The following is a 14,601-nucleotide window of genomic DNA, read 5'->3' on the forward strand; positions in this document are numbered from 1 at the left end:
GATAAATTAGCAGTCAACATTGATGGAAAATAAAAAGACATACGATTTAACACAGAGACATCAAGTTATGCATGCCAGCAAAAATGCTAACTTCCAACGAAACCAAAATTTTATTTTAAATGACAAAATTGGTCAGTCAGAGCTTTGTGGGCACTGGTGTCAGAACTCCTTGTCACACTATAAATTTTTCCAACCAACCCATTAATATTTGGCGGGCTGCTAAGATTGATCAGGCGTAGTGGTTGTGACATCATTCCTGTTCAAACCAACAGTGTAATATAGAGATATTTATAAAAATACTAGCCGTTCTGGGCGCGCTTCGCGCGCCCGTCACGCCTAGCCGGGGGCTACGCCCCCTGGACCCCCGGTCACTCGCTACGCGAGTGACATTCGGCTCGCTTCGCGAGCCGATTTTGTAGTAGTTGCAAATTTTTTATCACTATATTTTGAAGATTTCATAGAAAACATTATGAAATGGGCCTGTTGCATGCAAGAGATACAGCCGTGCGAATAGACACTTTAGTGGTTAAATGACACGAAAATTACGATGCTCACATTGAAAAAGTCTGAAATACACTCCTTATTGCGCAATTTGCGTTGTCAGGAACGCGCTTTTTCAAATTTCCCGCGTCTGGGGGCAGTTTTTTAACGGAAACAATTAACGGCAACTCGCGGCTATTTCCGGTCAACTAAAACTGACAACATTACCTAAAAATCGGAGCTCGTGATATCGTGAAATGAAATGTAGAAGGATTGCGTTGGATATTTAAAAGTTGATCGATTTGGTTACTGCATAAAGCGTATATGGACCACTATAAGAGATCACGTTGGGTTTGTAAACAAACTGAAGGAAAAAATAACAACAACAACAACGACCCGACATCTTCCGGAAATCACCGAGCCCGCCGTTTGCTCGTTTCCGGTGATTAGAAAACTGCCCCCAGACGCGGGAAATTTGAAAAAGCGCGTCCCTAACAACGCAAATTGCGCAGTAAGGAGTGTATTTCAGACTTTTTTAATGTGACCATCGTAATTTTCGTGTCATTTAACCTCTTAAAAGTCTATTCGCGCGGCTGTATCTCTTGCATGCAACAGGCCCATTCTCACTCCACAATTAACTTGTAGAATAATAATGGCAGGGCAAGAAATAGACTATATCTTAAAATGGACGGTTCTCACTTAGTAAAAACAGCCAACACCACGTGAAGGTGAGGAACCATCGTTAGCCACTTTTTTTTTTTTTTTTCTTTACTTTTCTGAAAAAAATTTACTGAAATTTTAGTTGCGTCCCCTAAAAGGAAACACGGAGAAAAAAATTGGTGCATGGAACCCGAAGCTGAGATCATATGGATCTCTGAAGTTTTCGGATCACGCATCCGAAAAGTTAAGGTCCATCTGCCGAAGTTCGGGTCAGACAATTGAAGTAGTTCGGTATACACCGAAGATTTCAGGTCACACATCTGAAGTACTCGGTGCATACCGAAGTGCTTCAGATTTCTGACTCAGAGATTTAGGAAAAACACAGTAGAGAACCAAAGAAATCACAGTAGAACAGAGAAAAAAATACAGTCGAATAAATAAAGAAAACTATTATCGAAGAAATTCTAATTATTAGAAAGTAATTAGCTGGCGTAATCAATGCGTAGCTGCATAGGAGCATGAGCGAGGTACCTGGGTGGGCGAGCGACAATACGTAAGCGGTGGCATATGGTTCGATTGACAGAGGAGTGGGGAACGGTCAGACGTAGGGGAAAGGTTTAGGCTGAACCGTTCAGCACAGCGCAGCGTCAGTCACCGGGTGGGGAAGAGAGTCCGGGAGGGGACACTTCCCCTCGAGTGAAATAGAAAAAGGCAGAATCCTTCGAAGTTTATATTAATGATTAACACACAAGTAAACAAATTATAAACTTGGTGCAAAATGGGCAGGAAGATAATAATTTGAGTCATAGTACTAAGTAATTTTTCGAATTTTTTAAAATTAGACATACATAATCTTGGACTGAAATGTATGCTTATTTTATCGTACTGTGTACCCTTTTCCTAAAGAATGAAAAATTCATCGAGTTGAATGTAGTAAACCCACCAAAAGACATGAGATGCTACTTAATAAAAGAAACTGGTAAGCACAGCTGGTATTTTCTTATAGAATTAGTTTTTAAGTGGCGCTAACAAATATTTTGCCAAACTCTATTGCAACATGGTAAAAGAAAGAGAATCTACAGGGACAATTAAAAAAGGCAAGGGAAACTTACACAGTGTCAATCTTTCGTTGCAAAATAATAAGAATTTTTTTCAAATTCTTAGATGTTTTTTGTTGTTATTTGTCATTTTGTAAAAAGCCAGTTTCGACAAATCTGGAGGCATTATTTTGAGGGTCTAGCTAAAACTTGCAGGAAAAATATTTCTTTACCCCTAATAGTTGAGCCAGTTTGAATATAGAAACTTTACCTGGTAATTGATGTAAAAATTGTCCAAGTTGCTGAGCGTATTTGAGATCTTAAAAGCTTTCAAAGGTTTAGACTTTTTTGTTGTTGCTGATCCTCCTTTTTTAGGAATAACCTCAAACCTTTCACTCAACTCTCCTACATCTTTTTCGATACATTCTTCGAGTAAAGGACTCAGACTCCTAGCACTCTTCCACATATCAGCTTCTGCCTAAAATTCGTACGAAAAAAAAGAAGATATTTACAAGAAAAATTTATAAAATTTAGCATTTCCACTCTTGAAAACATGAAGATGAAAATCAAAAATTTGATAAACCTTGAATAATTCAAACTCATTGTTGAGAGAAATTATTTTTAATTCGTTTTACTCACTTTTACTAGACAGTAATACTCTCACATTATAAAATGTTAGCCACTTGTAAATATTTAGAATATAAATACAAACAAGAAGAAAAAATTGTGGAGTTCAAAGTAGAATAGAAATATTGGTTCCAGTATTTTCTTTGAATTTAAGAGGAAGTCTCCCCCTCCCTTCATTTTTTGATAAGTTAGCTAATATAGGGAATATGATAGGTGCTGAATCATGACAAAGAAAAAGTACCTGCTTACCAACAGAAACAGTCGATTGTAAAATATGGATAAGGTGTGACCGGATATTAGAAGATAAACTTTATGCATGGTTTCCAGATGACGAAGTAACAAAGCATCCGAAATAAGATGTTGCACGAACTGGTATGCTGCCGGGTCATGTTTGGAGATGATCAGATGTTCAAGGATAGCTTCGATTTTTGAGTTCAATGGAAAAACGGAGATACCTTTTTCCAGTTTAGGAATACATCTACAAGAAAAACAGAAATAAATTTAATAAATGAGCTTATTTCATACCTCCCTAGGAAGAGATAAAAATCTAATTGGTTTTCAATAGAGAAAATATTCGATCACCCTGTTTGAAGTGAGCAAACCATGTATGAGCATATTTCAAATGCACAACTGTAAATACCCTTCAAAAATATTTCCCTCCAAAATTACTTTCAACATTTCAAATTTTCACCCTGATTTTTTTTTAAGTGAACACTCTTGTTTTTCTTCCTCTGTTAAGTACATATACACTTAGGGTATTGTTGATTGGTCAACAAACGGTGTAGTTTTTGACTCATCAGAAGTTATTTCTATTCATTATCTTAATAATTTATTCCAAAGAAGAGAATAGAATATGGGAACTCTACAGAACAAAACAGGATGGAAAAAAATAAAACAGCTGGACTGGACTGGACAACAAAACTGGACAGTGAAAAAATGGAAGAGCTGGCAAAAGTTTTGCAGATTTTGGTATACTTGGATTATAATTATCAATAATTCAAAAGATCTGAATTATGCAAAATTCGGTATCACTAAAAACTATGAAAAAAATTTGAGAGTATTAAAAATGTTTTTGTTCCAGTCGCAAGAAATAAAAGCTTGGACTTCGAAAAATAACGCTTAAGGTGACAAAAAAATCCCACCAAAAAGGCTTTTAATGAACTAATGAGAAAAAGACAGGAGAGAAGGTGCACTCACCTATTATAAGAATCTGCTCTTGAGCTTTGGAAATTCATTTTGGATCTCTCACGTGCTTCCTTGCAGTCTTTGACTCTATTCCTAACTTCAGCCAACATTGTTTTGATACTTTGGAAAATTAGAGGATGAAATCGACATAGGTCCTTAAAATATTGCATGTCAGGCTGAAATTCTGGTACAGTGCATACACTTGAAATCTGCAACTTAGTATCTTCACAAGGACTATCATTGCGAGGAAAAGCTTCCAAAATCGCCTCACCGAGTTGTGCGAGGAATTCATGGGACATCAAACCTGGAGGAGTAAGAATGGTGATGAATATATTGCGTGTTGTTAAGTTCCTTGAGGTGTAATAGTTGTTTTGGTGTCAATTATACCCGATACAATGTAAAACTATTTAACTTTCAGAGATTCAAAAAAGGAGGCGAAAAAAATGTTTCAAAATTCAGAGATTAATCAGTTGACAGATTATCAAATCATACACATCAGCGTCGTGAATCCATTTCCAGCATTTTTCAACAAATATTTAAGCAGAGCTTTTTTTTTAAACATCACTGAAAAAATTTCAATTTTTACCCCCCCCCCCCCTCTTCCTCCCCTCCAAAAAAAACATATCCTGCATTTTTTCAGATGAGGTCATAAAACTAACGGTTATATTTTTAAGGTGGCAGAAACACCGGAGCAAGTGTAGAAAAAACAGTGCCATAATATTTCAATGAAAATAAATGTGATTTACCTGTGTCACGGGTATTAGAGAAGACAGTGTACTCGTCACCCATCTTTAGAGCAAACTCCATGGACTGTGCTGCTTTCAATGCTGAGCCAGCGAGGCAATTCAAAATTTGAGATTCCCTGTCATCACGCCGAACAACAAATGATCCCAAAATCCATGAGTCATGTGTGTTATCTTCATCGGACCTGCAAAAAGAAAAGTCTCTTTTTCAAAATTCAGAAAAATCTTTTGCATCTTCATCAACACCTTTCAAATAAAACGATTTGAGCAAAGCAAACAAGATATTTATTTCTGCTGCAAAAGGATGATGAGGCCCTCCATTTTATAAATTAGGTGAAACTCAGAAGGATAGCACATTGAAAAAAAAAACTGTTAGATATGGAATTAAAAGAATGAAAAAAAGTATTCTGTTGTGCTTTTACTTTCTTCCAAAGGAATAATTTGTCCATTAAAATAATAAACTTTTATTCTTGACAAGCAACAGCGTTTGCAGTGATATTTAAAAATATTTGCCTTACCGGGACATGGTTGCCATATTGAGCGATAAACTTCATTTTAAATTATGAAAAAAATTGCTACTTTTTCAGCATTAGGTGTCTGGTAATAGTGCGTGAGATTGAACAAAAATATAAACCTTCACAGAGAGAATTTCCAGAAGGCTGATTCTGTAACATAAAGTTGCAACTACTTTCTTTTTAATCCTTTCATTTTTGTTTCTCTAAAAATGCTCCAGAACAGTAATCTAAAAGTGAGAGGTTTGATAACCCATGACATATTATCTCCTAAAGATATCTGCAAAATAGCGACTTCATGTAGTTGTTTCTTTGAGGAAAGTTTGTTTTTGGCCAAATTGAATGATACAGGTATATTGAAATGAATCATACATTACAATACAATCCAATAAACTCAACTTAAATAATGTCACGGCTGAGATAAAAATGATTTGGTCGAGCCTGGAACTGGTAGGGGGAAAAAAAGGAAAGAGAGAAGAAACTTACCGGCATATGAGGAATTCATCTCGAAAATCTTCTAGCTTTCCGATAGAGAGCCACTTATCCAAAATATCAATTGACGGCCGCAAGGATTTCACAAATAGCCTCAGCATGAAATCTGTTTGACGACAAGATGTGGCCTCCATTAAGCCAATTTCTAATTCTGCCAACAATCTAAGACAGGGAAAAAAATTGTACTTGGGTTTTTTGCAGCAAGAATAGTAGAGCATGTGGCATCTGGGAATAATGGGAATTTTAAATACAATGGATGTCTAACAAAACTGCTGAGTGAAATGAATGTCTAACATCCCTGATCTGGCATTAACATGCATTTACTTGGGGTTGAGGAGTTGAGTTAATGGGCAAAATCTGATTAAATTTCTTGAATTTTACTGCAAAAGCTGCATCTGGTGCCTTTCATAAACTAATATTCATCATCATCATCGTCCTGTCATTATAAATGCCACTTTGGCCTCATTGTGCTTATTTCATACTGATCCTTTTTGTCCAAAACTTATTCATGAGGACAAATTTTATATGAATCATGCTTACCTGGCAACCGCTAACCACTTGGGTTTACTACCGTGTAATTCAGTCGCTTTTTGGTGAATTTGATATACATACATCAAATCATGATAATATGGTGCAATTATTTCTTCTAAATGGAGAAGGGTTGTATCATCTTCTGCACAAACGAAAAGAAAAAAGGATTAATAAAAAATTCATTACCTCATATTTAAAAGTAAGAGAGTTAACTTTCGATTTATGCTGCATTGAGTTGAGGTACACAGATTTTCCAAGAACTATGAAATGGAAATTACCTTATTTATACTAACCTTCTCTTGAATTTCTAGATTGCAAACAAAATAATCACGGAGAGTGATCAGACTTATTATGTGATCATAATATTCAAAAAATTTAATTTTTTAGATCATCAATGACAACTTCATTCGATGAGGGGGTAAAGTAATGAAAAGAAAATTGAAAAGTACCATGTTCATTGAGTTTCCTTTCGAGCAAAAGGATTTTCATGGTAAATTCTTCTAGTACTTCCGCCAATGTGTTAGCATATGCTTGCAGAGTGAATGAGGATTCGATAAAATCTATTGATTCTCGGAAACTTGACATTTCCTGACAAACTTGTAGTAAATGCGACAGACGTGAGACAGTTTGAAAAGTTGCTTCCTGTTGGAGAAAAAAAACAGAAGGTCAAAATCAATCAAACAATAAAGTGTGACAGAGACTGGCAGTGACGCCCTAAATTTTATCTGCATAAACTCTAAATCCCATACTTAGCCTTGACTCCGAACAACAACAAGTGAGCACTCCATACAAACATATCATATAGATACCGACAATGAACCTGTAGAAACGCAAATCTCGTTTGCAGCATTTCAAAATCTCTGCTTCTATTTTATTTGATCAAAAAAGAAAAAGCTAACACTAGTGCTTTGAACTTTCATCCTTAGATTATTATTCACACAGAGGGGGGAAAAAGGAGAAGTTTTCAAAAAATGACATTAAGTGCTTTTCCAATTGAAAAATAAATATGACTATGCGTCTGCAAAGACACAAACTAAGATACACAATCCTGCAGTTTTCCGTTGATAAGCCTAATCTGGTTCAAAGAAGCTAATGATTTTTCTTTAGTAACAATAAATAAAAAACGAAATTATGGTTCTGATGCAGGCATAATTTTTGTATTTTTTCATTTAGGTTTAGAATAAGGAAATGAAGTATAAGCCCGTAAATATTGGATGATTCATCATTCATTTTAAAGAGTTCTTAGAGTCTCATGAGGAGTCTCATGGAATATAACAGCGATATCTGAACCTGAGCGACTGAGAACGTTTGTCCCTTTTCCTCTCTTTCTTTTTGTCTTAAATAAATCTTGAATGTCAAGTTATAGCCTCTTGCCATGAGGACTTAGTAAGAGGAAATCTAAAGCATACTTGACTCCGAATTAGCTATCGTCAGCCGATTGATTCCCCTTAATCTTCTTTACATATGAAGAGAAAAAAGGTACCTGAGAAGCAGTGGGTAAGGTGAAGTTTTGTTTGACGCTCAAGGACCCAGATCCATCCATTTGAAACAACGCACCACTTGAAGGACAATGAAGGGTCCATAAAATTTCCCGAAGAACTTTCTCCTCACTTAACACCATGAGCAATCTATTATCTTTTGTGCGTCGCCATGAATTTCTAGAGAGTCAGTAATAAAAGAAGATTATATTTAAGGACTGAATCCTAACAACCTATACATCAAGTTTGAGGGTACGCTAAAGTTACAATATTTAATAAGTTTAGTTTGTATTGCACCCCTTTATTAGATAAAAAATTTAGATTATGACTTTTAATTTTCTAAAAAAAAAAAAAGTGCCGTTATGAAAAGGCAAATCACAGCAAATTATTTGAAACGGAATTCATCAGTTTTCTAAGAGAAGCAATACTGAGATCATATGCATGTCTAATTAATGTGCATGGCTTAAGCAAAATCTAGTTTCAAACCTGCGGTATTAAAATTAGAGCGAGTCTTCAACAGAGCTGAGACTGAAAATATTGTTTTTATGGGTTGCTTAAAAACTAAAAGAGGAGCTTTCTTGTACATGAACTCATCAATTTATCAGTGCATGAATTATCCATTTGATTTGAAACCAAATCACTCCTCTTATCTTGGTCTCAACAGTTAAATTTTTAAAACCATCAGAGTTGTAAACGTACATCTGAAGTTTGAATGGGGCCTTATTCCAGAAATATCATTTTAAACTTGAAAATGGGGCAGAAAAAACTGTGTTAACCTTGAAGTTGATTCTGAGGGTGCATTCAAACGTTTTGGTAAACATACAGTGATTTGGACATTAGTATGGTTAAACTTATGTGAACTTGGGGCATATTCAGGCAATTCCCTAGAAACTTAGAATTTGGTCATTCAACCGTTGCCACTGTCAATTCTATATTTTGACTGTACATTCTGACTAAGTGCGTCTGCACACAGACTGTCCGGTTCATAGTGAGCTGATGATGACTGTCTATTTTCTTCGCAACTATCAAACAGAATTTGAGTGTGACAGCACAACGTTAAAATGAAAATTTTTAAGGCTAACCTAAGTTAAATATTTCACGAAGGAAGAGAGAAAAAATTGAATAATTTTGATCCTTACGCTAAATCCTTGAAACTGAGATTGGAGCTATCTCCCATTTTGGCAATCTCCTGGTCAATGTCCCACCATGAATGCTGAACTTGAGTTGCCAGAAATTCTTGTGCCATTATGCCTTCTTTAGCCATACATCTGAGGTATTCTTCACGATTCCGATACTTAGCTTCTGGTTCCGATCTGGGAAATAATGGAGGATACTGGAATTGAGCTGATACACCATCCTCCTGCAAATCCTTCTCATGATCCGCAGTGATTTCTTTTTCTCCGTCACTTTCCAAACTGCTCCAATCTGACTCCTGTGGATTATAAAGAAACAAATAAATAAACAAACGCAAAAAGCTCAGGGTGAATTTTTTGGACTAATGCTGGTTCTAAACTGAAATAACCACCACCTCAATTCTTTTCCTTTTTTCTTTGTACATTTACCATTGAACTAATCTAAATGGACGTAATATACGGACTGCTTCAGTTTTTACAAATATGGTTTTAGCATGAAATAATCTAGTAAAACTGTTGGTTCCTCTAAGATCAGAGAACGCTGAAAGATTTTTGCGTTTTTACTAGCTTTCATTGAGTCAGTGAAAAAAAATTAAATAGTTTACTTTATAAGTGAAATTGAGGAAATTATTCGGAATTAAAAATCAGGTTACAACTGAAAATGGGATCTCAACGAAAGTAAACAAACATTAAATCATTTAACAAATGCTAGGGCACTGAATTCTTTCAAATGAATATCGAAAATCGAAGCAACTGTAAGCGCATTGAAGCCCTTTATCTCACAAGAATCCCTCCTAACAACTCAAGCTAAAACGACACCCATCTAAGCACATAATATTGCACCTCCATTGAACTGTGGATTCCATCAATTTCAATCAGTTAGTTTCATGTGAGTTTTTTGGAAACAAAAAACTAAAATGTCCTCTCAGACATAACAGACATATTTTCCAGGAAACATCTCTGATTGGGGATTGGTAAACGCATCAATAGTGATATTTTCAATACTGCTCACTACAGTGTCTCCCACAGTGTGAATAATGAAAGTACAATCCAAAAAAGTTCAACAGGTGAGTCACAAAACTTTATTTTTAGTAAAAGCAAGGGTCAAAAAAGAAAACCTTGATGAACTATCCTCTCTGACAAAAGATAAAGGCAAGAATTAACTGATAAACTGCTGAGGAACTGACGAAGATTGAGGGTCCTCTCTTTCCCCACTCTTCCACTTTCCATCTAAAAAATTGTTCTAAAAGACTTTACACAAATGCAAATATAGAGAGGTCCCTTCCCCACTCCAACACTTTTTCAGCGCAAAGATTCAACTCACATCATCATGTGTGTAGTCAAACTTGTAGTCATCTTGGCGCAGGTATTTGGCCCACTCTTCTTTTTCCTTTTTTTTCAGGTCTTCGGAGTCGACGGGTTCAAACAACTCCTTCTCATCAAGGACGATATCCTCTCTAACATCGGAGGGACGGTAAGCTAAACTGAGCAACAACTGCAGGACTTGCCACTCGACGTCCACCTGAGAAAATAGAAATAATACTAGGAAATTTAATAATTTCCCTAAAACACAAAAGGCAGCTTGATCAGAGTGACGACCACTAGATATTCAGTTAGTCTGGTTGGCTTGGTAATGCTGTAGGCTGTAAGTTAAAATAAGCAGAGATTAAAAATAAACTATAAAATTTACATTTAAAAAAATTCTAAAAAAGGTATGAACACAGAGAAAAAAGGAGGACCGAGAGATATATATTGACAGTAAAAAAAAGTGAAAAATGTAAGTCACTTCCCCAACTCCTGGTCCTCTTTATTCACGATTGTTTACGAACATTCTTGAACTCTGATTATGTCCAACTTTTTTCCTGGTTCTCCTCACATACAACGTTCGAACTCGTGAAGAGTACCTCTTGTCCACATTTTTTCTTTTTTTCAATTTTTTTTTTTTTTTCTGAGTTATTTTACGACCTTTGCTCCTTACAAAAATTAACCTAAACTGCCTGAAGAAAGGTGAACTTTTCAAGTGTTGGACTTATCTTCACCGAACTGAGAAGGCGATCAACCAATGAAAAAAATTAGGATGAAAATAAAATCAAAAGAAAGAGAGAAAATCAATTAAAAAGAACATAATTGCAGGTATGATTAGAATTATCATTTTTTCCTTATTTTACCTCTTGTTTTTTCTTTCTTACGAATGGAATATGGACGTACCTAAATCAATCGCCTAAATTTTGCAAAAAAAAGTGGCATGCTATCGAGCATCATACATCGGCTAAAATTCTATCAATTGGGGCCTCGGAAATTTGCCGCCTTTTTCTAAATTTGAACTAAAAAATGTGTGTCTTTCTTCGACAAATCTTTGGATCAATTCTTCCTCTTAATGTATAAAAATGAAAATAAGTACACTAATTTTCATTACATTCTGCATACCTGGCCATAATTGCGAAGTTCTTTCAGGGAAATGAATTTCTTGACGAGGAGCCTCAGCTTCTCCGCTCTGCCAGGGAGTCCATGAAAGTGGAGCTTTTCAACGACGCCATCGACTTTCCGATTGACCTCCCACTTGTTGGCCGACGGATAGTTGTTGAACAGCAAGTGCGACATCGCATATTTGTAGCAGATGCCAGCATTTTCATCTTCATCCTGCGACAAATCAAACGCGCAATAGAGAATTTGAACAAGATATTGTACTGCTTCATACGCTGAGTTAACGATATTTTTTCAAATTTATTTTCAGAATGGGAAATTGCAGGAAAATAGATTTAAAAAGGTGGTAATTGACCACCTTATAACGCTGAGGGGCGGCATTCCTCATTTAAACATGTGTATTTTTAGAAAATTAGGCTGCAGGAAAATAAATCTAAAAGGGTGACAATTTACCACTTTATAACGCCGAAGGGCGGCATTTCCCATTTAGAAATGTGTATTTTTAAAAAATTAGGCCATTCCGTCATAACACCTTAGAAAATTTTTCGATTCGGAAACCGAAGATATTGTCGTGTTTAATTACTCTGTAGTCTCCATTAAGAAATGTAATTCATCACATTTTAGACGCCTACAAAAATAACACACTCAGTGACGTACTTAAATAGCGGAGAGGGGAGAGAAAGACTAGACGATTTTCCCAAAAATAAGTCGTTTTTCTTGATTTTTAGGAATTGATAAAGTTTTGACCCTCCCCTCCCCGCCTGCGAGACATTTAGTACAATACGACTGACCCCTATTTTCAATTTTATTTCTTTCATTTTTTTTCGAACGAGGCCGTCTCAAGGCCTCATTTCAAGAGTAAAACCTACGCACGCTCTAACATAAATAAGCGAACGTCTCCGCGAAGGTGGCCGTAGTTGGCCGTAACTCAGGGACCCATCGACGGACAAGGTTAAGGAAAGCGCTGACTGAAAGTGAGAAAATTATTGACACACGATTGGACAGCCGCGCGGAAAAATCAGGGCCATTAAACTGTAGGAAAGACGTGGAGACAGGGCTCGAGGAGATAACTGCCGATGACATCTGAGCTGCGAGGTGAGTCGGAAAAACCTTCCAACCACAACGGGACCAACCACCCACGAAACCGGTCCCAACATGTACCTCGCAATTTTCAGTTTCTGCATTTTATTCCGGCTCATAACGACAGCTCCTCCTCTTCGTAAGTTCTCTCAATTACTATCTCCAATTTCTCTTCCTCCATAAGGGTCGTGTTTAGGGGATGGCTACGTAGGCCGCGGCTCATGGCGGAAAATTTTGCGATTTTCTTTAAAAGTACGTGTCAAAAAAAAAGAAGAAGGAAAAAAAAACGGATTCATAAAAAAAATTACAAACGAGAAAATGCGATAAAATCTCTCATTTTCTGAGAGTAAAGATAAATTAATTTCTAATTTTGTTGTCTTTCGGTGACGCAAAGAGACAGCACCTTGAATTATTCGAGTTGAAAGAGGAACCAAACACGCAATTTGGCCTGAAGCTGCGCGGCGCGGAGAACAATGATGTGAAAACGAGAAGCTCTCGGCGCGGCGCGGCGGTCGACACGAAACACGTATCAGCGCCTGCAAGACTGCATGAATACTTCACGCATTGCATCAAAAACAGTGCAGTCAGCGATCGGTGTGCGGAAAGCATATTAGCGCCTACAAGACTGTACGAATACTTCACGCACTGCGTCAAATACAGTGCCACCGGAAAAAATGGATTGCTGATTTAACAATTAAATTGTTAAAAAAAAGTGACTGCAATGTTTCAAATGTGCATTTTACACTAGTGGAAAGCCAATGTAACCACGGGGGTGATTGAAACAGCATTTTTTTGTAATATCTACATTGAAACATTGCAGTCACTTTTTTTCAATTTCAAAATTGTTAAATCAGCAATTTAATTTCTTCCGTGACGCGGTCGGCGCGGCGGCGGAAGTTAAAATCATGAAACCACATTCATGTTTGTTCTTTCATAATTGTTTCGTTTATTTCTAATCAATGGAAGGTCTTGTCCACACAGAGATATAGGTTTACGGAACTTAACTTTCGCGCTAAGTTCCGTGAAATTTTGCTAGCGTTGACAGGACTTTCACAAAACATGTACCCACCCGAGTAAACGCGTCTTATGCACCCCCTCCCTCCTCCGGCACGTCCACGTGATGGTTCTCATTGATGTTTCAAAACTAATGAGAAGGGGGTAGAAAATATGTTAGCGGTAATATCATATCATGTTCTACTCTTTCCCTCCTGAAATGTGGGCTGCGTCTGGTTAAAAAAGAATAAATACATTGGAAGAAGTTATTTTGGCAAACATCATTCTTTGCATCACACATTTCAGTGTTTCAGTGGTTTTTAAGTGACTTTGTTACAAAAAAGTCACCGAAAAAAAAAGCCGCGCGCGGATAATCGAGAAGTGGGCTGCGTCTAGTCCAAAACGAATGAATACCTTGGAAGAAGTAATTTTGGCAAAAATCATTCTTCGTATCACACATTTTAGTGTTTTAGTGATGTTTTAGTGACTTCGTTACAAAAAAGCCACCGAAAAAAAAAACGCGCGCGGATAATAAAAATGTGGGCTGCGTCTGGTCAAAAAAGAATAAATACCTTGGAAGAAGTAATTTTGGCAAAAATCATTCTTCGTATCACACATGTTAGTGTTTCAGTGGTGTTTCAGTGACTTCATTACAAAAAAACCACCGAAAAACAATACTGCTGTGCTACGGAAGAACGCCGTATGAATATTCGAGAGTAGCCAAATTTCCTTCGATTAAACGTTCATTTTTGAGGAAAATTGTGAGTAGGTATTTTTCCTTCAAATTTGTAGAAGTTTTAGATCAAATTACAAACAAAGTTATCTGAGAAATTGGTAGACAAATATTCAAAAATTGTCCTAAAAATTAGTGATTTGCCACGGGAAATTTGGCAACGCCTGAAGGTCCATACGGCGTTCTTCCTTAGCACGACAGAATAGTGTATTTGCTTCAGTAAAAACACTAAAAACCGCGGATAATCGAAGCGCGGATAGCACATCATCAGACAATTCAGACATTCAGACACAGTCCGTCTGAGCGTGATGGTAGGACGGCTTTGGCGGGGTCTGGTCGGGTCGGATCGGATGGAATAGAATAAGCGTATACCTGGACCCCCTTCCGTCGCACTGTGGATCGAGTCAATAGGAGAGGTCGCACAAAATTTGGAAACTTTAAACGCTTATAACTCCGCTAATACAAAACTCTGAGGTTCTAAAAGTGTTTCATC

At 36.8% G+C, this 14,601-nt stretch overlaps 1 protein-coding gene across 1 annotated transcript in view; it reads right to left on the reverse strand.

The window, feature by feature from the left end:
* Grip128 (gamma-tubulin complex component 5) overlaps positions 1-14,601 on the reverse strand; it is a 39,577-nt gene that overhangs the window by 4,994 nt on the left and 19,982 nt on the right. The window contains exons 2-12 of the mRNA XM_019059237.2: positions 11,306-11,518; positions 10,203-10,400; positions 8,885-9,177; positions 7,751-7,925; positions 6,717-6,909; positions 6,277-6,409; positions 5,731-5,898; positions 4,736-4,917; positions 4,002-4,293; positions 3,054-3,282; positions 2,449-2,655 (exon numbers count right to left, since the gene is read on the reverse strand). Of these exons, the coding sequence (XP_018914782.2) occupies positions 2,449-2,655; positions 3,054-3,282; positions 4,002-4,293; positions 4,736-4,917; positions 5,731-5,898; positions 6,277-6,409; positions 6,717-6,909; positions 7,751-7,925; positions 8,885-9,177; positions 10,203-10,400; positions 11,306-11,518 (2,283 nt within the window). The remainder of the gene's footprint in view (positions 1-2,448; positions 2,656-3,053; positions 3,283-4,001; positions 4,294-4,735; positions 4,918-5,730; positions 5,899-6,276; positions 6,410-6,716; positions 6,910-7,750; positions 7,926-8,884; positions 9,178-10,202; positions 10,401-11,305; positions 11,519-14,601) is intronic.

The sequence above is a fragment of the Bemisia tabaci genome, chromosome 4 (genome assembly GCF_918797505.1).
Source record: "Bemisia tabaci chromosome 4, PGI_BMITA_v3".
Lineage (NCBI taxonomy): Eukaryota > Metazoa > Arthropoda > Insecta > Hemiptera > Aleyrodidae > Bemisia > Bemisia tabaci.